Here is a 25,435-nt window from a genome sequence, read left to right on the forward strand (position 1 = left end):
TCTGGGGATTTAAATAGCCAATCAAGTTAAGCTGTAAACATTTTTTAACATGGTTACGTACACAGTATCAGAAGACAATAGCAACAAGCTTGGCATGTACTCCAACAGAAGAACATACAATTTGTTTCTGATCACTTTTTTGTCTTTCACACATGAGCGCACACAACTGAAGCACACTCGCAACCATAAAGTTAAAGTTTGTTAGAAGTGAATTTTCAATTTGAAAAGGGCTAAATTATACTGCCAGGCTTTAATTTTCCATATACCCTTTTAAATCATTTAGCAGTCACACACATGAAACATAAAAACTGAAATATACATACTCACTCATAGATCACTGCTCATTGTATAACAGACAAATAGCTACCTGATCCCCTGACTGCAAAAAAAAGGGAACTTGTCACAAGGAGCCATGTCACATGACTGCTCAAGAATAAATTTATTACAAAATCAAACATAAAATAAATTCAAATTTATTTCTTACATTCATCATTTCTATTTTATAAGTTTATATTATTATACTATTTTTATTTATGTATACAAGACATCATTTTGTTTGACCTATTTTACACTCAATGTAGTGACATTTTTCAGCCGCTAGGGGGTGCAACTATTACATAGCAATTATGATTATTATTATCAATAATAATAATAATACTTCCCCCTCCCTCCTCTCTACCCTCTCTTATCACCTTGGCTCGGCTTTGATCTAAATGAATGACCACCCTAAATTCCACCGCGCGAAGTGATGATGTGTTATCAACATCCCGTGGTGGGAAAGAATTTGTGATGCGGTCTATTAAGGACGTTTTATTGCTGGACACAGTGTTGGGGGTGGAGCCCCGTTCATTCCTATGAAAGCTGATCAGGCTCAGTGGTGTTTTGAGGCCACGAAAGCTCCACTTCCCAGCTGTGAAAATACCTGGATCACCGACCAAGCCGGGCCATGATTGATTTGATAGATTGATTGATTGATGAAGGGTTGAGGAGTGTTCCATTTCCAGTTCCCTCCTCAGCTGTGGGGGGGTCATCACATTCTGCTCAGGGCCCAAAAAAAGTATGGGGCCGCCGCTGTGAGAGAGAGCGAGAGAGGGAGAGAGAGAGAGAGAAGGGGCGGAGAATGAAGAGAGAGAGGGAGAGAGAGACATACACACAGACAGGGAGGGAGAGAGAGAGAGAGAGAGAGAGAGAGGGCTCCGTCAGTCAGTCGGTCGGTATGTAGCAGCAGCGGAGCCTCTGCTCGGGATTACAAAGAGGGAAAAACGCGCCTTGGACAGCAAATAACACAGCGGGATTTTAAAAAACCACCCGAGGATGAGACACACACCGTCCGCCTGAAGGAGACTCAAAAACACGCCGTTATTCTGCTCATTTATCACCGTTTTTTACGAAAATGGCGAACGACTCTCCGGCCAAAAGTCTGGTGGATATAGACCTGGCATCCCTGCGGGTGAGTGTGTTCCTCACAGACACCTTCACAGTGCATTTAATGTTTTCACATGCAGGACCGAGGGCAGGAGCATGCTGCGAGCGGTGCCGTGGTTGACACAGCCCTGCGGTGGCTCGTCTTTGTCTAATATATCCGCTGGCATGGGAGGCCAGCGAACCGGGCGCAGGCGGCTCATACATCGAACGAACCCGATTGTAAATACTACAGAGAATCAATCACACCCAGCCTTCATGCGTGTTTGTTTCATGTGCTCTGTCAACAACAGGACCCTGCTGGGATTTTCGAGTTGGTGGAAGTGGTCGGAAATGGCACCTATGGACAAGTCTACAAGGTTGGTGTGATCCTCCATCTCTTCTCTCTCCCTCTCTCTCTTTCCTCCGTGTGTGTGTGTGTGTGTGTGTGTGTGTGTGTGTGTGTGTGTGTGTGTGTTAAAGCCTCAGCCGACTGAACTGACGGGCGGAAACTGGAGCACAAACATGCATTTATGTATTTTCCCCTCTCACGGTCTCAGGAACACGTTTGTTCTCACACGTCCCCTCCCTCCTTCACTGGGGACCGGTGCGGTCTGGACTGGATTATCTCTCTGATAGCGGTTTGGCCGCTCGCTGCTTCACATCCAGTCATTATTGGATGTAGTATAGCGATGCAAACATCATCCCTGTACACCTATTTTGGTCCCTCCGCCCCTCCCTCCCTCCTTCCTCCTTCCTCCTCCCTCCTCCTCTCCTCATCCACACCCCAGTAAAATATCCCTTGCAGACTGCACGCTTTACATTGCACTGATCGGGCTAACCCCATCCGTGCATGACAGCCTTCACCACGCTGACCGACTTGTGCGCCATTGGGTGGGCGGTGTTTCATTGCGCATTTGTGCACACCATTGCCCAGCAGGCCTTTTGCTGGAGTGGCTCTGCGCTGCATTGATGGGGATAGGCCTGCTCATCCCATCACACACACACAGTGGAAAAGGCATTTGATGGAGACCTGGTGCTCCCGCAGCCCAGATTTGCACCTCTGTTGAGATGAGCAGCGACACCCTCCTGCTGTTGCCTGGTAGAAGTGAGAGGAGGAGAGAGGAGGACTGGGTCAGAGCTGATGGATCTGCTCGGGCCTGTACTGAGCTGCAGTAATCACATGCAGCTCTTACTTGTGAGGAAGTGTGCATATGGATGTTGTGTGTGTGTGTGGCTGATCGAAACCATGTCACTGACTGTGTTTGTGTACTTTTCCCGGGCGAGAGCTCTGCTGTCTGCAGCGAGGAAATGGTTTGTTTGGAATTATGTCATATTAACGTCACGTGAGACAGAAGGCAGTCATAGGTAATATTCACATGGCTCTGACTCCTGAGTGCTCACATCACTGGATAACCCTACTTGCAGACAGCTGTGTACCACAAACTGCAAGTCAAAGCTCTGTCCAGCTGTTATTGACTCCCATTTGCTTGTGGCCGGAGAAAAAAGAGCAATGTGCTTTTCTTTCCCTCTGTGTTGCATTGCAGCAAAGTGGTTAGACGGTTCCAAAGCCTTCTGGAGCAAATCCAAGTGAAATTCAGTGAGCCTTGATCACCTTGACTTGAAATTTGTGGTGCAAATGTCGAGCAACTCAGCATGCTGATGGCTACAGATACTGCAAGCTTAATTTAACATTGAATACATTGACTGTATGATCAGTTGGCATTTACCTAATAAGCATAAATTATGGTTTAATTGCTCTTTGCTGTATATGTCCAGAGGAGTCGTACTCACCACTCAAATGTTGATATTGGCTGTATGTACCAAACGGCTAAATGCGCCAACTTCCAGATGGCACCGAAGGCTGCTTTGGTGTAGCAGAGCTGTAGATAATTCTGACACTTCATGATGAGGAAACACACCTGGAGACAAGTCGATAATCTGGAGGCGGCAAGCAGCAAGATGTGCAAAATGAAGAAGCCTCGTCCTCAGGCTTCTGCTGCAGTTTCCCTCAGTGATGGTCTTCACAACAGCCTCCAGTGTTGGCTAACGTTACTTTTAAAAGTAACCCATTACGTTGCAAGATTACCGCCATTGAAAAGTAACTTGTTACGTTACTGCCTTATCTAGAATATCTATCTATAGAAAAGTAATGTGTGGACGACTGTAGAGTTACCAAAGGTTTTGGTAGGACCTCTTTGCAACTTGTCGTGCATGTCAGTTATATTGTCGTCGTGTAGCCAACTGTACATGAACCTTTGAATGTATTGACTCTACCCTCGTTTTGTAGCCTTCTTTACGGCCCACAATAAGTAACTCTACAGGCTAATAATAAGAATGGCAGATGCAATAAAACATTTACAGCTCTTTATTCTGCTAACAATCTGACAGTGAACTGAGCAGAGGCATGCAGTATTAGGCACAGCTGTTTACATGAAAACAATACAACACCGGCTCTTATAGACGAGCATATGATGTTTAAACTAATGAACACAAATGGTGATGTTGTTCTTGTCCTTTTTCACCCAAAAATTCCAAACAGTGGGAATATTTCCATGAAGTTGTTGCTGTCCTCGCTGTCTCGCTACATTCAATTAGCTAGCTACACATGCGCACTGACACAACTGTAGGTTTACCTTCCGCTGGCATGCAGCCACCTGCTGCAATGGCATTTCATCCTTCATCCATAATGGATGCAGACTGTGGATATGGACATGGTTCTAAATCAAGTGTAAACCCACCAGGATTGGCATTATGTCTGTTGCCATCTTGGTTTTTTGGAGTCTGAAGGGACCAGAGGACACACTGTGGTGGCGACTTGTATATCATGAGGTAGCCCGACCCTGAAGCCCACTGCTTTATCATCTATTTACTCTGAAGGGACCATCATTTACAAAATGAACATCATGCTATGTTGAAGAAGACTTGAAACTAGCAATTGAGATTAGGAAACTGTTTACTGACCCATAAGCTGCTTTTCGTCTCCCTGCTGGTCTCCAGAAAGAATGCTGGTTCACAGCACTTTTCAGATACGGAAGCTGCGTCCTTATTTTAAACAGTCAATGTACTGAAGCAGGTCATATGCAGAAAGTATATTTTGAGCTTTATTCTACTTCTTGTTTGGCATAATCTTAAACTGCTCTGCAGTTTACAAGATAATGCTCATGAACATCACACAAAGTTACTAACATACAGTACGGTGGCTCCAGGAAATCATGAAGTATATATGAGGAGCCATTTTGGGAGTCTGAGGAAGCGCAGCTGAAGGCGATGTTACTCACCTGAACTGCTGCAACAAAATGAGGTCACAAGATGTTGATCGTGAATCATCGTCGTTTGGACGTCATTCAGTCTGTCTGTCTCAAGATGATCAGAGTTGGTCAGCATGATAAATATCCAGTAGCGGAGCAGGAACAGTAAGGTGTCCACAGGACAATCTCAGGGTCTCCTGTATCTCCAGCTCCGCCCCTGAGGATTACACCAGTGATCAGCAGCCTTCAACCGTTCCACTGCTCAGACGAGTGTCACTTTGAATCAGATTGTGTGGTGGTGGACAATGAGGACCGCCCTGAGGCGCACCCCGCCGTTACCTCCGCAGTGTGAACCAATGAAACGTGACGTCTCCTCATAATTAAGCACAGTGCTGACCGTACGGGTGCGTTTCGTCGTGTTTGTCTGTGCTGGTAGGAGACAGTTCCACGGTATCACATCTTGATTTGCTTTTGTTTGTTTTATTTGTGTTTTTGTGCGCCCCGGGGGAGGATGGCGGCTGAGGTAAACGTTTCATTAAGGCAGGGGACAAGTGGTTGTGGAAATGCTCAGATGCACTGGAACACAAATTAACCTTGACATTTTGAGTTTAGTTCCTCAGGATCCAGTGAATCATACCCACGTGTGCCATGCGAGTTTGAGTGAGGATGAACCAGCCTCTTTTCTCTTTTTTGTCTGCCTCGCAAACATCTGACCCATGAGTGTGTACGTGTGTACGTGTGTGCGTGTGTGCGTGTGCGTGTGTGTGTTTGGGTCTGCACACGTGCACTTGAGCCTCAACACTTTGTGATTGGCTGGGCTTCCCAGGCTAGCGAATAGCTGCACGGTGTTACTGACTGAGGCTTGTTGCAGCTGTGTGCACCGACAACAGCTGTTGGGATGGAAAAATAAAATGGGAGAGGGGTGGGAGGGTTAAAGAGAAGTAGAGAGACAGAAAAAGGGAGAGGACTCACCCTTTAATCACCAAAGTCATCCATCCTCCGTGCCGTTTTCCTTGATCCTCGAGTGGTGATCAACCTCAAGCTGATTGGTTCAAGGATTGGCTGAATTTCCCACCTATTAAAAGTCAGTTAGGAAATGTTTTGTCGACAATGCAGAAAATTGTTTAAAACGAGGCGGTTAATTGACGACAATCATCTCGAACAAAACATCAGCAATCAACAACAAAACCACGAATGCCAAAAGTCAAACACAGCGATAAGATAACCCGAACTTCTCTCACAGAAGGTCAGAGGTCACAGTGGTTCCATTAAGCAGTGGGAGGTCAGAGGGAAAATTAGATGAGAGCCGAATAAAAGAGGCAGAAGGAATTTTTAAAACTCTGGGGTAAGACCACACTCAGCATGTGGGACTGGGAAACCCCCTCTCTGAGGAAATGGTTTAACCCATTTATGACTTGCAGACTCGAGCTTTAGCCTCACTCAGCTTCTCTCCTTCAAACCACAGCTGTAATTGTTTCAGGCTCACTGAGAGAGGCTTCCTTTAAGTGTATAAATTGTCCAAGATGAGCGAACAAATCAAACTTTTATGGCGAAGCTGCAGTTTGTTACCTCGCTCAGTGTGGCTGTCGGCAGAGAGCGGGTGGATGTTTGTGAGGAAGTAGTGAAACGGCGGAAGTCATCAGTGCAGCGGTGAGAAGTCGGCGGCTCTGCTGTGATGGGCAGATCAGAGATCCACAGTCCTGTTCCTGCTACTCTTTCATGGATCCTCATGAAAGACGCTGAGTCACTGAAGATAGTAATATTGTTCAGATGCTCATAATCTGTGTGGATGTTGTAACTGTTGACATTGATTTGATTTATCGTCATTCCCCAGAATATAAACTATCACTTTAAAGGTGCTCTGAGGAACTTCACTGTTGTGCGTGGAGGCGGTTGTTAGTTTATGTTAGCGGACTCCATTTCCAAAATGTTAGCTACTGTTGAGGGCAGAGAGAGATTGAGATTGCATTGCAGGTGATTTTAAAAACTTCCTGTAACTGAATAGGAAAAACCCAAAGATGTACAGTATACTGTATAGGGGTGTGATTTGATTTGATTCAATTTCAAATTCAATTCTTGGGTGTCTGATTTGATTCAGAATCGATTTTCAATTCAAAAATTGATTACTGATTGAATGAATAGAAAAGGGGGCACTATTTTCATTCTTTTGCTTCAGTTTATTGTGTGCTGAACCATTAACTGGTCTCCTAAATTTGCTGAAATAAATTGTGAAACAACTGGAAACTAAGATAAACGATCTGCAACCTTTTCACTTTTCACTGTTCACTCCAGGGGGTCCATCGTTGTGCAAGACGCTGAGCAGAAGCAGAGTTTTTGAGCTCGGTTGTTGTTGCTGTTTATAGAATCATCAAGAGCCCACGTGACTCAGCAAGGCAGGGATGAAGTGGATTTGTGCCTGAAAAATATGGATATGAAATGCCGCATGTCGCATTTTTCTAATAGTTTTTGACTCAAGTTAAATTGGCGGCATTTCTTTGCGCTGCTTAGTTCTGCTCCTCCTCGACTCCTTTCTAATCACAGAAAGATAAACACAGATTTTGCCCGTTCCTATTTTTGACGCTTACATGTTTATTATTTACTGAGTGAAATTTTCAAGGAGGCACACCATTAATTTAGCAAAATAAAATGTCAAAAATAGAAAATATTGGCTCCAACAAACCAACCCATAGAAGATGCATTCGTCCAATTGCCCAGCCCTACCACAGAGTTTGTTTAATGTGTTGAATGCTGCTGTGTGTGTTTGTTAGCTTGTTAGCAGTTGTCAGCTGGTCTTGTTTGTATAGATTCTGAATCTTGATTCGTATGTTCCCTAACCCGTCGTTTCAGTGGTATGTGAGGATTCTTCTGGAGCCTTCATTTTGTCTTATCAGAGAAACTCCACTGTTGGACATCGTGCACTGTAGATGAAGGCTGTATGTCCGCTGAGATGGTCTCTGCAAGAAGATGTTAGTCCTGTTGACATTTCAAATCATCTGATGTTCTGTCCAACAGAAATCCTGCTGATCCAGAACACACAGGCAGACACATTTTGTACCAGCTTCAGGCAGTAAACAATTGCATCTCATGATTATTTGCATTATTGATTAATAAATCAATGTAGACCTCGAGGCAATCTCGACAAAATGCTCCAACTTACAGTCTGCCACCCAAAGGTGTCCAATTTACAGTCATAAACACAGAAAATCCTCATGTTGGAGAAGCCAGAAACAGGATGACGATGATATATATATATATATATATATATATATATATATGTATATATATATATATAAACAGATGAAGCAGATAAAAAAACACTCTTCAAAGCAGTTTCACTTCCTCGACTTCCTGGCTTTCTGACAGGAAAGATGCTCGTTCTGTTTTCCGTTGCTGATAAAGTGAAGCTGGGTGTGGCTCTCCCCCATCAGCAGGGCAGAGCACCATCACTGAGCTCATGCACTGAATGCATGGCAGATCTGTCTCCACATCTGGAGCTGAGGAAACATACACAACGCTAGTGACGTGTCAGTATTTCAGTGATGTGTTCATGTGCAGGTCAACAGTCCACAAATCTGGTTTATAAGAAAAAATACTGGATATTACAGTTAGTACTGGTGGTAACAAGTTGATAAACCTGTTATTTAAATTAAAGCGGTAATGTTTCCTGTTTCTGTTCTACAATTAACAATTAATTAATTAATTAAAAAAAGCCCAAAACGCTTAATTGATTAACAAATCTGATGTTGATTCATTTTCAGATGACAGACTAGTTGAATAATGGACTAATTGTTCTCAGCAGTGGAATCTTCCATTTTGATGAGAGCAATGATGCGTTCCATTAACCTTGGACATCTGGGTTGGGAATGACATCGTACGTGAGTTGACCGGGTTCCGGTACAAGAAGTCGGAAAATGAGTTCTAGCCAGATGGCGTTGACAATGATGTTGTAAGCAGTACTGGTTGTAAACAACGGATTACGTGGTATTTTGCGTACTCAAACACCAAAGCAACATGTCCACAGATAGACGCCTGACAGTACGTAACGGTATGGTCTGCAAGACTGATTTAGACAAAGTAAAACAGGAGTGCTAGCAGTACATTTTACAGCTTTCACTGCTGGTGATGTGTGGAGCAGCCATGTTGGATTTTGAGGTTTGGGTTGGTGATGTGCGTCCAACTCTCTGAATTGGAAATCGGACTTTAGGGGTTGTTTCAGTTGAAATTGCCACCAGGGGAAGTTTTGACTTCCCAGTTCAAATGGAACTCACCGCAAGTTTCTGGGGGAACGCTGATTGTTTTTGGATGTGAACAGTTATGTTTAAATGTATTTGTGTTCAAAGAAATCAACCCAAATAAATGTCTCTCAACTGCTTTAACTTAAAGACATAGAAAGAGAAAGTATATCAGTCATCCGACGCATAGTATTACATACTTCTTAAGTTTCTGTTGTTTTCTATAGTCCAGTTGTATGGGGAGCTATTTATAGGCGGCTCCGCTCTGTAAAGCGGTGGAACTACAAAGCTGTCAGAAGAATTAGACTCATGCAAAGCTGGCTCACCGGCCTTCCGGCCATTCAAAGTGGAATGTTAGTCTCGTCTGTGGTGACCTTTCACAGCACAGGAAGTAAAGTAAGGCTGCGACCACCAACAGCAGCAGCAACAGCAGCAGCCACAGCAGCAGCCGCAGCAGCAGCAGTAAAGCTGCGTCTCCTCTGGGAACTTTTCTTTACAGTCAAAGCTGCTGTTATCTGCTGTGACCTTTGCAAACAAAAGAAGTGGAAGCTCTGCCACTGATAGCAGCAACGGGAACTTGACTTTGCCACGTTTGCAATGGAGAAGTTGTGATCCTGTCTGGGGCTGAACCTAGTCATTGTTTTCAATGTTGGTGAACAAACAGTGAATCAACCAACTCACCAGAACCTAAAATAATTTCTTTGACCTGTTTAATTCTTCTGACCATGTTTTAAGAGGTCTAGAAGTTGGTATCCTTTTAACAGTTTTGAGCTTCAGACTGGTTCCTCTCATGGTTTAGGCGTTTACCACGACATGTCCTCAAAGTGTTGAAGCATAAATGGACAATTATAGATGCGGTGCTTCTCACAGAGGTGATTCAAAAGTGTCAGTATATCTATATGTCAGTGATATATTTGATGACATATTAATGGTATCAAAGCATTTTTTCAATAGATGTTTTATTTTGCACAGAGGTGACATTCTTCGTACTCTTGTTAATGAGTCTGTTAGCAGTGACCAGCTCTGCCTGCTAGCTACAGTTAAGCTAAAAATAAGACACAGAGGCTCAGACAGTATCTGGGTCACGTTCTTTGATGCTCACTGTGTGGACTGATGCAGCCACTGTAACGCTGCTGCTGCTGCTGGTGGTGGTTCTCTGTGGATACAAGTACAAGTCTGCGTGTTGTTTCATATTTACAGGCTTTTTGAACACATTTCTGTCACAGATGCCATTTATTTATTGGTATTTATCGCTGCCTTTTTTCTTTACACGATTGTCATAAGGACAAGAGGGACACCGTTAGCTTGGGTGGAGATGGAACATCTAACCCTAGCAGGGTTTGTGTTTAGCTGTGCTCACTTTATAATACAGATTTTCTCGTGTTTCCCTGAACGCAGCACTGATTTCAGACAGTTATTGATGATGTCTGATGATGATTATTTTATTAACTTCCTCATCATTAAATTGCCCTCACAATTTTCCCACCATGTTGTCTTCACATTGCTTGTTTTATCCAAACGACAACGAGAATTCAAAATTGTACAAACCCACAACCAGAGACAGGCACAAACACAACAACTGCATCTTGTTACAAATTACAAATACTTGCTTATCAAATTCATAAAAAATGCAAAAGTTGGTATGAAATGTTTTAATTAAATTAAGAAATTAAGTCATTTGTAATTTAAAAAATACACAAAGACATTCTTTACAAATGATATTATTACATTATAGCCATTTAGTAGCCTCAAAATGGTTTGGATTTTTTTGGGCCAGTTGTTGAATTGACGGACTGAGCTCTGCAATTGAAATTAGGTCTCTGATTTTGTATAAAACAGAACATATTTTCTAAAAAGGTCCTAAATGGAAAAACATATTTCATATAATAATAATAATAATAATAATAATAATAATAATAATAATTACAATCTGCATCCCTAGTTGTCTGTCAGGACATGATATTACAGTAAAGTTGGTTTATTAGACCAAAGACACTTGAGAACCTTTTCTGAGATGTAATGGCACCGTTGCTACCCTACTCTTTACAGATAGAAGAAGTCTTTGAAAGTGAGCGCTCTATTAACTACTGACTATCACAACTCGTCTTGATTTCCACCTCGTCCCCATCGTGTGGTTTGACACCTTCTCCCCCCTGCCGACCTGCTCTCAACAACACACCAGCTAATATCACCCCCTCTACGTTTCACTTTTGGCTGCATACTTCCTGGATGTGTTTTATTAGCCAGCAGGCAGCAGGGTGAGAAGGCACAGACAGGAGAGGCTGTGACAATTATCATGACGCTGCAGGTTCACAGTAAAAGTCTTGCTCAGCTGCGGAGACGCACTGTTAAACACAAGTTTTGTGGACAGAAGAAGAACTCTGTTTCCTTTCTCTCCTCTACCGGCCCACCCAGCCACTCAGGCCCGGTCCTGAACGGTGGATGAAGATGACAAAGCTCTCCCTTCTCTTCTTCAGCTACTTAGAGCCCATCCTCCATGTGGAATGTGAGGTCAGGCTGCAGGAGAAAGAGGAGAGATGTTGGGATTAGGCAGTGGAGGATTTGAAGGGAGGGGATGGGGGATTGAGGGATGGATTCAAGAGGAGAAAAAAGAGCAGCAGAGGATGGTCAGTCGGTACCGAGCATCCCTCCTCCTCCACCCCGGTCACGTGTCTCCGTGGGGGCTTGATGGAAGGCACCATGGTGGCTGTAATCCCTCAGCATGAGACAGCAGACGCTGAGGAGGGAGCTATCAGTATGAAGAGTAGAATATACTAAAAATCATACTGCTCTTCGGTTTTCCTTTTATCAGCTTACACAATACAAGAAACACACCTGTCTTCATTATCCAGTAGGGCTGCAACTAACAAACATTTTCAGTGCTGATTAATATATTGATTGTTTTATTGATTAATTGATCAGTTGTTTGTTGGGACGTCCTCAAATGTCTTGTTTTGTCCTCAACCCACCCAAAGATATTGAGTTTACTGTCACAGAGGAAAAGGCAGAAAATCTTCTCATTTAAGAAGCTGACATCATTCCTGGCATATTTTTTTTTCTCATGGAGGTACTCAGACTGATGAAATAATTATTATAATAGTGGACGACTAATCGAATAATCACTTCAGCTCTACTATCCAGTCGGATTATAAATAAGATATATACCCTTTAGATGTTGAAGAGTTTATTGGAGCATGTGCTGAACATCTTTCAGCTGATCTGAAACACTAAGTGAATTAGCATAAAAACACTGATGATGTAGAAGCTTGCTCACTTGCTCACTGTGTAAAAGCCTCTCAGGCTCAGCTAAATGCCCAAAATTAAAATGTAAATCCAGACGGCAGCATCAGCTGTGTGTTTGTCCCACTGACTCTACTATACAAACTCATCATAATTAACGAATTACCCCTTTTTATTCTTTTGGTTTGATGTCTGCCGGCTCCTGTAAGTGTTGTTATATAATGCGGATGCAGTATGTGTCGATGGGGTGTTGGGTGGAGCGACGGATGCATGCAGACAGTGCAAACAGATGGCGTGTTGTTGTAGCGGCGAGGCAGTGATGCTGAAGAGACAGAGAGGGTATTAACTGTATCTTGCTGGCTGTTGGGTCAGTGGAGCTGGTACATTTTCTCAAATTAAATACCGAAATATGATTCCAAATATGCACCAAGTATCAAAACAAGGCATTAAATGTCTGGTCAGGTTCATAATCCGGTGTAGGCCTACTTCTTTGCTGATCAGAAAGTTCCTGAATCAAATCATCATTTTGTAGAAACAAATGCATGTATTTCTCAAAGTAAAGTATCAAATCAACTGTCATTTTAAAGATGATGAGGGCTGTCAGAAAACAGTTTTAATCTTTAGATGTTGTGCAGTGATTTAATCTTGTATTCTTTTTCCTTCCTCTTCCTTATCTCTTCTGTTTCTGCTTCCTCATCCTCCCTCTCTTCATATTCTTCTAGTCCCTCTTGTCCCATCCCTAAACAAATATCACGCAAATATTCCAAGACAGATTTTTGATAAAAACAAACCAAAACAAACAAAAATAAAACTCCAAATCGTATGTTTAAAACTCATTAACCCATCAATCTGTGAATGTGTAAATTACAGTCTGGAGTCTGTCTTAAATGTGCTATTTGTAAGAAAAGTGGATTTTTTAATCTCATTCCCAAAATGTCAAAAACGGATGCTTTGGGATGGTGGCATGGACGGTACAAATGGCACCTTTTAAACTGTTCGGCTTCAGCGGTTCGTTGTGGATAAGATTATCTAAATGCTTGAAATGTCATTTGTAAGCTGAGGTTGTGGGGTTTCTTCTCTGCGTGAAGAGGCTCTTGTGCGACCAAGAAGGAAAGCGATTTGTAGTTTATTAGATTCATTACGCTGCTATTATGGACAGACATCCCTTTGTCTGCTCCTCCGTCCTCAGCTGCAGTCACACTGACGAGCAGACATGCTGACCAGTTAAAAAACTGCAGCCTCACACATAAACTGGAAGTTTCTATGACTAATTATGGCTTCAGGTGGTAGAGAAATGTTTCTTTGAGGTTTACTTTGCTTCATATTTCATCACTGGTAAATCAATCATGTTTAAGTATCTCCTGACGAGCCACAGCCTCTAAATACTTGATGTCCATGTGACCAAAACTGAAGTCCAGATGGAGAAGCAGCGTCAGGATCATCCAGCAAAACAAAAGACCAACAGATCCATCTGATTTAAAATAAACTGGCATCACATAATATTTTCAGCAAGTATCAGGACTTGTTTTGTCCTTCAAGAAGTGTGTCATTGAATTAAATCATTAGATCAAGTTGATACTGTTTAGCTTGAAATTAGCCAGATCCACACCTCTCTGAAACGCTGTCACACTGGTAGTTGGCCATGTTGCAGGCTCATCATGTCCCTGAAACACAGAGCACAGAAAGACATCTTTCCATTTTTCTGGAAAACACATTAAAGATAATGTGATTACCAATTCAAAAAAGTGTGCAAGTCTACAGCCATGCCAGTGGTGCTGTGAGCCTGTGCTTTGAGCTAAGTGCTAACATCGGCATGCTAAAAATGCTCAAAATGAGAATGCATACATGTTGATTCTAAGCAGGTATACTGTTTATACCATGTCCACAATCGTAGTTAAGCATGTTAGCATAGTGATACACATCTGAGGCTGATGGGTAGTTTTGCTGGCTTTTGGTCATAAACCAAATTGTTGGACCCGTTGGAGTGTTGACCTGATGCTTAAAAGTCTGTAAAGAGAACTAACATTATATCAACCCAAGTCTAATTAAAGCCATTCTCTGGCTCCTTTTGTTAGCATAGCGTTTTAACTTTGTTAATAAAAACATGGAGAAGTCCTAACCATGATTTTTAATGTGGCTCATCGTCCTCTGGAGGCACATGTACTTTAAACCAGATGGTGATCAGTAGACTTCCAGCTCAAGCTGCGCACCAACGTAATAAAGTAGAAACTGTTGGAATTTGGTAAGTAAGGACACGGTGAGAGTTCAGGCACAGTGAGATGTTGTTTCTGCTACAGCTGCTGTACTAAGACTTGTATTTTCTTTTGTAAGAATAGAGTAGCCCCAACAGAAGCAAGGCCAAACAAATGATTTTACCTTGATGAGTGGGTCTTTCATTTTCCCCCATCCTTGGACTTAAGCTCAGCTAAATGATCATGAGTCATGAGTACACTCACTGACTCTTCCAAGGTCAGAGCATCAGTCATGCGTGTCCACTGTTTCTTGATGGGTTTCATGCCCCTCTCTCTCTCTCTCTCTCTCTGTCTCCCCTCCTCCATCTCTTTCTTCCCAGGACTCCACCCTTATTGATTTTCCACAGCACTAGCTAGAATCTTGTACAACGGCCCCTTCATTCGGTTATCTCTGACCTGCTCCTGCCTGATTAAATCCAGTGAAAGCCTCTCTGTTAAGAGCCAAAATGGCCGCTACCTGGGCGCCATGGGCTCTGAGTTGGGTTTTATACGGTCATGTGTACATGTGTACTCAAGTAAACATACATGACGATGTTTCAAAGCAACCAAACTTGCTTTAATTTTGGTTTAGTAAATGTCTGTTTATCATGTTGATGAATATGTTCTCTGACTTCACAAAGGTGCAAGTGTCACCTGTTGTTCTGTGTAACTCACGCTGTGTGTCCTCTCAACCTGTTGCTATCAGTGTTGTAAAAAGTACCCAAAAGTCGTACTGGAGTAAAAGTAAAGATATCGTGTTAAAATATTTCTTGAATAAAAGTAAACCACGCGAATAGTACTTGAGTAAGTGTCCTGTTGAATTGACTTTAGTATTAAAAGTAAATTATACATATATTAACATGACTAAATAGGTATAGTAGAGTAAAAAGTAACATATTAACCTCCAGAATGTAGTGGAGTCAAGTATAAAGTAGCAAAACATGGAAAAGTACAGGTACAGTACAGTAGTTGAGTAACTATACTTAGTTACTTTCCATCCCTGGTTGCCATATAGTCATCTACAGTAAAACTACCTATGCTAATCATTGTTATATAATCATATTATGTTGTTATTTCACAAGATTTTGCTGTCCAAATGAAAAACATTGACTTTGTTAAATTGATACTGATCAGACATGATCAGCAGTGACTGTGACATTACAGACTGTGAACATGTGCACAGTTTAAAGTGCATGTCATACACCACATTGCAGTGTCCTGTGGATCATTGCTGTGAGATAATTGGTTCGACTACACTCGTTATGCAGTTGGGAAAGTACTGTTTCTTGAGAACTGCCATTTTATTGATTGCATGTTAATCTTTTTGTGTCTGTGCCTGTTTTGCTTCCCTTATCCAATGTTTTCTCAGTCTGTATCCAGACTGTAGCTCAGTCTGTGGAGTTCATACTTGAGGCTTGTTTAAGCCAACACAGTGTAGTTGGAGATTAATGACCCTGGGAATAGTTTGCAATAGGGCGAAATGATGAGCTTTGGATTACAGATTTATTTTTGGGATCTTGTTTGGGGAAGAAATTATTTCTTTTCCAGGGTTAAGACAATTTTTTGGCCGGGCCTTCCTCCAGTGGATCTGGCTCCGGCTAAATGCTGGACTTGTGCGACTGAAATGGACTAACTGTCCTGCCAGATGAAGGCATAACCCAGAGTCCCTCCTGTTGGCTTATTAAAGCTCCTCCCTCCGCCACACACACACACACACACACACACACACACACACACACACCAGCTAACTCTGCGTCTGGTCGAGGCTCTTAATGACAGTTGTTGGCCTGTCTGAGCTTCTGTGGTTTAAACGGGTGGACATGGCGGACTCGTGCAAGAAGTGTAGTGTGTGTCTGTGTGTGTGTGTGGGGTGGGGGGGGGGTTTACTGTATGGGTGGCCATCTGGAGAGGGGAAACAAAGCTGCTATTGGGTGAGGGGGGGCTGTTTGTCCCTGGTTTAAGCTCAGAAGAAGTCTTGGAGAGCAGATTGCTGAAGCGAGGGAGAAGTTCGCCTTTTAGTTTAACATGAAACTTGTCTTCTTTTGGGAACAGAAGTGTGTGTGGTCAGTAACTCTTGGATCCACCTGCACCAGTCATCTGTCTTTGCTTCCAGTCTTAAAACTGAGAGAACACGGCAGCTTTTCTCAAGATGCTGCAAAATCCTCATAAATCCATCAGATGAATATGTGGGTATATTTGTGGTCAGAAGTAATCCATACACTTGCAGCGTCATGATTCATTTTTTATGCACAATAGTGCCAAGTTTCATTAGTTCTGATGCAGCTTTGTGATTCTGGATGGAGTTTCGGTGAGTGGTCCAGAATCTTTGAGACTTTAAATTAAACCAGACTTACAGTCATCTTTTTCTTTTGTTTAGTCCAACCGACAGTCATGAACTCAAAGACACTCTGAGACCAGTGAATGATGGGCTCTTTTCTCTTGGAACTGACTTAAATGATTAGTTAATTTTCAAAAATGTCAAATACTTCTCTGTTGATCGACTAATCAGTTAGGTAACTAATTATTTTTGGGCAATGTTGGGCTTCTGTAAAGAGAGTTGTCTAGACAGGCTCTGATTGAAGTGTGATAAGAACTAAAAACTTTTTTTGTGAATTGGCACCATCCACATCCCAGAACAAAGTAATGGAGAAAACATTGTTGGACATTGTTGGAGCTGAACCTGTGGATATCCACTTTGAAGCTGGTGTCTCCCCGGTTGCTAAGTAGCACTAGAGCCACAGCTTTGACTGGGCACTATATGGATATAATATTGTTATTGTGATATGAGACTACGCTGTATATTGTCTTAGATTTTGGATATCGTTATCATTAAGTGTTGTCTTTTCCTGGTTATAAAGACTGCGTTACATTAAAGTGATGTCATTTTTTTGAACTTACCAGACTGTTCTACTTGTTTTAATACTCGTCTTTACACACTTAGTCATTATATCCACATTACTGATGATTATTAATCAAAAATCACATTGTGTTAATATTGTGTGAAAGCACCAGTAGTCATCCGTACAATATTGTTGGTGTCGATATCGAGGTGCTTGGTCAAAGGTATCATGATACCTGAGTTTGTCACCCAGTCCTAACATTTATGAAGTGCTTTCAAGGAGATTTCAACATATTAAGATATATATTGTGTATTGCAACATTTTAAAGCCGTATTGTCCAGGCTTACCTGAGTAGTTATTAATCAGACAAATATTTTCCTTTGTAACTGATTCATTACATGGTTCCTAATAATTCAAAACTAGTTAAAAGTGCACATCACAATTCAGTGAATAATTATGTCTCAGTTTTGTCTGACCAGCAGTGAAAATCTATTCTATTTACTGCCCCATACCATGTAGGAAAAGTAGGAAATCATCACACTTGAGAACTTATTTCATGTATTCTCTACTAGCTGTCCCACCTTTCATTCACTGTGGACCTCTTTGTCTGTGCTATACCCCTACTCTGTCTCTCCCTCTCTCACACACACATACACACACACACACACACACACACACACACACACACACACACACACTTGTTGCCGTAGCGATGATAAATCCTGTTTTTCTTTCCTGGAGCTCTGTGGCTTCTTTCAGCCCTGCACACAGCGAGGCAGCTGGCTGGGACGACTGACAGCCTCATTAGCTTTTGTTTTCATCTGCTTCAAAACACTGTGAGCCGGTCTGAGCTGTCACCTGACCACAAACCTCGGCTCGTGATTGGACCGTAGCGATGAGCGTCAGCCAGCTGACCGGAGCCCAGGGCTCTGATTGGGCCAGAGTTTCTCAAAGCACTTCCTCCTGTAGCCGGGCAGAATCTGTGCAAACTCCCATGAGTACTGAAGGGTTTGAAAACACATATAGGCTGCAGTCAAGAGAAAGACAGTTACATCTACAACTCTGCAATAGTTAGGCGAGTGATTCATTCTTGTCAGTATACCAGGAGCTACAAATAGCAGCTGTAGTTTTTGCTTTACTTGATGTTTACACGGTGGATGTTAAAGGCTCTAATAAGCAGAGGATGCACTGTGAGCTGTAAGAAGAGACATGGTCCTTCAGCTAAACTTGGAAACCTGTAATTAATCTAAAGTGGAGATCCGTGGTTTTCGTCTCACTGTGGTGTCATTTGGAAAAAGCTCCTGAATGCGTGCGATGTTGTCGTGACTCTGAGACTGTTTGTGTTACCAGGCAGATACAGAGAATCAAACACACCTCGGATGTTGCTCACGAGGGAAGGGAGAAGCGAGTTTGAGTTGTTAAAGGAATAGTCTAATTTCCTTATTTTCCCTCAAAGCCTGAGTCACAGTAGAAGGTCAGTATCAGTCTGATCTCTGTGCACCCAGCCCAAAGATGGGTCCAGTGTAGTTATGCTTAGCTTAGTGACTGGAGGCAGGGGGGACTGCTAAAATACACCCTCTGAAAGTCAGTTCATCAGTTGACATAAGTTACATCATCTTTTCTGATTCTGTTTGACAGCAAACAAGCATGTTTCCCCAAATGTTGAATTGTTCCTTTCAAATTTGAAAGGGCCTGTTTCATTGAAAAAAACAGATATGTTGGTAGCATCAACTTTGTGTACATAATATATGATTTCTTATTTGAATAAAAAAGACAAACAACTTAAAGCTACCGGAAATGTTCATTCTGTGTTGATTCTGGCGCCCTCTGTGGATAAAAGCGGTATTGTCACCATTGCCTGCTGTGGTAAAGCTCTTGATCCAGCTTGTGCATGCATTTCCTTTGGGAGCATGTGAAAGAAATATGCACCATATTTTTATACACAACAAAGTTACAAACCATATTATTAAAGAATATTTGTATTTGTGGCTATGTATGATCAATACCTGTAATGTGACGATGGTGAAACTTTGTTATAGTGACATTGCCGTTCATACACCTAGGTTATATGTAATCCTACAGATGTAACTTGGTAGCAAGGCTAACATAAATGTTACGTTATAAGATAGTTGTTCTGAAGTAAAAGATATATTTAGTAAACAAAGAGGTATTGTAAGATATTGAAATAGAGTCTCTGGTTCAAAAACTGAGGTGCCCTGGTGGCCTGGGGAGGGTCTCAACCATGACTCTCACGTTCCATGTTGTGTCCAGCTGGGCAGCCTCATTTCTCCTTGTTTCTGTTACTCTAACAGATGTATAAAATGCTAAAAATACACCCTGAGCATGTCATTGTTCGTACTCTCTGCTCCGTCACTGTCTCCTTCTGTTTGTTTGTCTTTTGTCTCACTGTTGGACACAAAACACACACCTCATCACTCACAGTAGTGACCGATCACATACAGCGCCCCTCTCCTCTGGTGTATTTGTGATCATGGCAGGCACAGTCTGTGCAGAGGCCTCTGTTTTTTGTTGTTGTGGGCGTTTGGCTGTTGGATGCTCGCTGCTGAGCCTCGAGCATGTTGACGGCAGCTGGTACACGGGTTACTGTAGGGTCAGATCTGGCAGCGATGCCCGCCTACTGCTGTGTTTCTGTACGACCACCCTCCCTCTCTGACCATCCCCTGTTCACCAGGTTACCTTGGAGACTGGTTTTCAAAGTGTTTAGCAGTCCGGCATTCTGCTAAAAAAAAGGAGGGGATCTGACAAAAGTAGCTGCAGTGTTGCAGCTGCAGAGATGAGATCTGTGCTGTGTGGAGATGTTGTCATGAGGAGATCAGTGGACTGGATGAGGGAAGTCCCAGTCACATTCCTTCACGACCATATTAATATTCATGTCTTAGTAATTGTTGAGTTTGCTATAGGCTACACTGTAAATAAACTTTAATGTCATGTTATTGATAATGCTGACATTATAATAATCAAGCAATTTATATGTTTGACAGCTTAATTTGCTGAAAACGAAGAACATTTGGATTGTTTCCTGTGATAGTTGGATATATTTCAAGGAGAGTGGAGCGTTGAAGATCTAGACAAGATTTTGATAGCATTTCTTTAACCTGACTTTCCATCAACATCAGGGTGAATAGATAATGACTGAATTTAAATTTTTGGGTGAACTTTTCCTTTAATATTAGCATAAATAGAGTAATTAGGTTGATGCAGTTTTGGAGCATAACAGCAGCACCTATAGGTGCACAAAACAACAATTCTTATTTTATTTATTAGAACTAGTAGCTGCTGTGCTTCTGTTTTGTGCACTCTGTGTTTCCAGTGTTCTTCAGCACCATCACAGGCTGTCTCTTTGACAGCTGAAAAACCCAAAGTGAACTATCAAAGGATTGGAATTGGATCATATCACAGTCGCAGACACTGATCCATGGAAAAATGTCCGAATCAGCCTTAATCCGATCCTGCAGATAGGTTCAGGACCTTCCTGCCACTGAAGCTTTGTGATGACACTTTTATAAAACTAGTAGGCCTTCGTCCCTGCTGCCACTGTTCATTGTTTAGGAAAATCAGAGAGTGGATGGAGAATATCTAACATGTAGACAGCGTGCCATTGTTTGCTAAAATGCAAAACGCCAAACACTTCCTCAGAACATAACACAAGTGGGACAGAAACTTATTGCAAAGTTTTCATTAGTACATCAAGTGTGTAGCATGAGGTGAAGAGGGTAAAGACTGCACGAGGCTTTGGATGTTCAGTGAACTGTGAAAGACTCTGCTTCAGCCACTTGGAAACACACGAGCCATAACTAACTCTTTTCTGTCTTCCTAAACCTGACCGACACACTTACCTCAAAGACATGCCCGGACATGTCCGTGGATCACTCCTCTGCTGCACCTGCATTTCTGGCTCCCATCAAGATTTCCTTTTGGGAAAACTCAAAATAAAATCTTTGAAACATTTTCTGTTCATGATGTTCTTGCCTAGCATTAGGTCAGTCTTGTATATATTGGCTGTTTTAATTGTCATGCTGTTTTTATATACTACTTTTATACTATACATATACTGTCGTACATGCCATTTTGCAGCCACAGCTTTAACAGAAGCAGTATAAAGCATATTTGAACTTGAACTTGAGAGAGAAAGAGACAGAGGGACTCAGGGCAGTGATGTATAAAATGAGTAAATGCAGAGAAATGTGACTCTGCAAGGGGAATGTAGCCTCTTTAGCTGAATAGGTGTGTGTGTGTGTGTGTGTGTTCTAGTTTATTCTGCTCAGCGCCCTTTGGAAATAACTTTGACCCTTCCTAGATCTGTTTTGATGGATTGCCTATTTGCCGCAGCTCTGCTCATTTGGGAGTTTCTTTTTAAAATGTATTTTACCTTCAGATGCTCCAAAAACCGACTAGAACAATCTAAAAGTCTCACTGTCTGCAATACAATTATTGTCAGTCTGATTCACAGAGGAGCATTAAGGACTATTTGTCTTAACTGTCATGACTGCTGCAGTAGGCAGCTTTGGTCTGTTGAACACAGTAACATGCAGAGGTGCGTGCACGCTGAACATAAAGCGATGGTCTATATTATTACCACTTAGAGTCAGACACTTCCTCTGCCTTTACATTTCGACTCATTGTGAAAATACTTTCTGACACCAGTTTCCTTTTGGTGTCTGATCTGTCAACCCTTTCTCTGCCAATGAGCTCGTCTTTCTCTGCTGTATCTGCCATCTCAGAGGGGAGAGTGTGTGTGTGTGTGTGTGTGTGTGTGTGTGTGTGTGTGTGTGTGTGTGTGTGTGTGTGTGTGTGTGTGTGTGTGTGTGTGTGTGTGTGTGTGTGTGTGTGTGTGTGTGTGTGTGTGTGTGTTTTCACTCCATCCTACATACTGTAACTTGTCCTATAATTCTCACTGGCCGCTGCACAAAGCAACGGGGTCATCTCGCTTTGCAAAATATCCCCCCAAAAAATGTTCTGAACATCTGATATCTGATCGTCTGTTACTGCAGATGGATTAGGGCGAAAAAACAGGCAAAGGCCAAGTTGATTTTCGAGCATCTTAGGACGAGGCTGTTGCGTGTCGGACAGATCGTAACGCCCTCTGAGACAAACTTGTGATTTTGTTTTCCCTCTTTAAATGACTTGACTACAAGAGAACGATTGTGTGTGTTGGTGTGTGCATATTTACGAGCAGTGAAATCAACTGTTAAAGTCTGGCACTTCGTCAACATAAAGGCCTTCCAAAGGGCTTCTTCTTTTTCTTTTATCGTCCTGGCATTGCTGTGCAGTGAAGTCACTTGTCTCTTGTCCGGTCTAACCACCGTTCCTCCTCCTCCTTCTCCTCTATCATGTGATTAAACCAGTCCCTTGGTGTCCACCCTTCTTCGCGGTGGTTTGATCCCATGGTAACTTGTGAGGAATGCTGCGATCGGTTATTTTTAGCGACCCGGCTGATGAGCTCCTGCAAGCCTCGGACAGGAAAAGGTTAACGCTTTCAGTGAAGGTGTTAATGTCAAAGTGATGCCGTGCAATAGTTTTCATGCTGTGACCTACAGTACGTGTTATGTGGTAGTAAACGTGCACTCTTTGGTGTTTCAGCCTCAGGTCTGGTCTGTGTGTCACATTCAGTCTGAACCAGATTGTAAAGGTTGGCTTTGTTTTTTTGTTCTGAGGTTAACACTCAGATTTCACGCTGCTGCGACAGTCCATGTGATGTAAATTCATTATCTGTCCATGTCTGTATCTGTACCAAACATCAGCTTGTTGGAACAGGTAAGCTCCCCCTGGTGGTATCGCTCTAAAAGAAATCTTGACAGTCTTCAGCAAAAATGTAATATCATATGTAATTTACACTTGGAAATAAGAAGTGAACCAGGAACTCTACCAACACGGATGCTCTGTTGTTTGTTGGCCAAAGGTTTTGAGTCCTTGGACTTTGGGAAAACTGGGACATAATGTCTGTGACGTCACCATTAGGTTGAGTTTGGTTTTCAGCTTGGCACCTTGGTGGCAGTGAACGTTTGGAGCTAGAAAACGCCAAATTAAGGTAAACAGGCTGAAGCTTGGGTGGAGATGGGACACTCATAACTGACTGGCCCGTGTCTGTCAGAGTTGTTATTCTTGTAGTTGTAGTCGTTCCTGTGTAATTAGCTGATTAATTGATCAGTTGCTTTTTAAAGCTGTACCGAAAAGTTTGATTCATTCATACCGTTGATATTCTGAATCCGCATTTGAATCGGGTTCTCCGGTGGATGATGGAGAATGTTTGTGGGATAAACAGAGATGTTCTCCTGGACGCCACCAGGGCAACAGGGATTTGTGTATGTATGATATGTTTAACTATCGCCCAGCTGTTATAGTTACATTCACTACCCTGTTCTATTTAATCTGATGAGTCACTTCATTGAAGTTGAATATTAAGGACATGTCATTTGGCACAGACTTATTGCTTCCAAGCAACATTGCCAAACTTCTGCTGCTCTGTGTCACCAGCTGAGAGGATCTATGTGTTTATCTTTCATCTCTTATAAGATATTAAACTGACATCTTTCCGTTTCCATCTATTGGTCAGATAAAACAACACTTGACTTTAGGAGATTATTACAAATTGTACTAAATTAGCTTTTTTCACTTATAGACTACATGATTAATTGATGAACTGATAAAAATAATCTGCAGATTAATTGCTAATGAAAATCAACCGTTTCTGCCATATTGCTCTATATTCATGTGTGTCAGAATGAATTAACTGGATGTATGAACTGACCTAAAAGGATTTCAGGGTCTTGCTGCAAATATGTTTTGAAAAGGTTTTTTAACATTTTTTTATGACATTTCTGTGGAGGAATTGAAATCTTGGCATTTTGCTTTTGGACAAATGCGGTCAGATAAGATGAGAATGAGTATTGACACGAGATTTTCTCAGCCTCTTCCAAACACCACTTTTGGATTTGCTTCCCTCACGACTGCAATGACTCAGCCAGTCTGGGCTTCTCTGTCTGGATGAAGGGCCCTTCAGAAGGGCAGCGCGTCTGTTGTCGGACATGACGGTTACCTCGCCGCCAGCCAGGGCGCCCTGTTGTCATGCCATGCAGGGTCGAGGCTGGAGCAAAGAGAGCAAATGAGTGACGTCGTTCCTGAGGTTAAAAATTAGCCAGTGACAGATGTAGGCTGGATGATGCAAGCCTGGTGCAAACCCACCTGAGTGGAAACCTGAAGACCTGAGGAGGAATCACTGCTGCTGTGCCGGGCAGATGATCCAGCCTCTCTCTGTCCGTCCTGTCCTCTCCTGCTCTGGTGTAATCCCAACTCTCCTCTTGCCGGCTAAATAAATCATACGAGGCTTTCCAGTGTTGGAGTGGCAGAGAGTGTGTGTTGTCAGATGAGAGGAGCCGAGCCGCAGGGATTATCAAGCAGAGCAGAATGGAGGACTTAACAGTGTTTCTTCTTCTTTGGCTGTGCTCACACTGCAGCTCCTAAAGCTCCTGTCTGATTCCTCTTTTACACGAGTGACAGTAGATGTATTTTTTTTTTTACTTGGTCTCTGTTCCAGTCAGATGACTCTGGAGTGTGTGACGAAACTGGAAACAGCAGATAGTGTTTATTTGCTCAGGCAAGGCTGCCATGTGTTGTACTGAATTGCATCATATTGTAAGATGATCAGAGAGCAAATATTACATCTTTCCTTTTTAATTTCAGACTTTCCAGCAAAGTTCTTGCTTCATCAAAATATTTGTTAATAGATCGGTTAGCAATGAAAATATTGAATTAGTTGCAGGCAGCCTCGTCAGATCTTTATTTGTGTTATGCATCATTTAACCTTGATGCAGACGCTCTGTTCCTTCCTGTCACTGTGCTCATTTTACTGTCCGTTTTATAGACAAGAGGACGTTTCCTGATCCTTTGACCAGCCTATTCCCCACATAAATCCTGTCTGTCTGCAGCCGCCTGTCTAGTGAAGCAGAACGACTGCTATGTAGCTAATTTGTCTGGAGGACAGATGGATGTGACTTCCTGTGGCTGCTGATTACTCACAGGGTTTTTTAACATTGCCAGCCCTTTGTGTTGTTGTCATGTGCGAGTCACATCTGCAGGATTGATATCATTGGAGACGGATCAGATATATGAGCGTCAGTATTGTCAGAGTGGAGCTCGAAGACCTCTGTGCTCATGTTTGTCTCTGGCCTCTTTATCTCCCTGCGCTGCCCTTTCATTCCCTCCCTCCCTCCCTCCCTCCC

General features: G+C 42.4%; 1 protein-coding gene across 8 annotated transcripts in view; it reads left to right on the forward strand.

The window, feature by feature from the left end:
* The first annotated feature begins 1,198 nt into the window (after positions 1-1,198).
* Positions 1,199-25,435, forward strand: part of LOC311262998 (mitogen-activated protein kinase kinase kinase kinase 4-like) — a 105,878-nt gene continuing 81,641 nt past the window's right edge. For all 8 annotated transcript variants that reach the window (XM_084362787.1, XM_084362790.1, XM_084362788.1 and 5 more), the window contains exons 1-2: positions 1,199-1,450; positions 1,716-1,781. In XM_084362787.1, the coding sequence (XP_084218913.1) occupies positions 1,394-1,450; positions 1,716-1,781 (123 nt within the window). In that variant the 5' untranslated portion in view covers positions 1,199-1,393. The remainder of the gene's footprint in view (positions 1,451-1,715; positions 1,782-25,435) is intronic.

This window comes from Pagrus pagrus, assembly GCF_965226575.1.
Source record: "Pagrus pagrus genome assembly, chromosome: 9".
Taxonomy (NCBI): Eukaryota; Metazoa; Chordata; class Actinopteri; order Spariformes; family Sparidae; genus Pagrus; species Pagrus pagrus.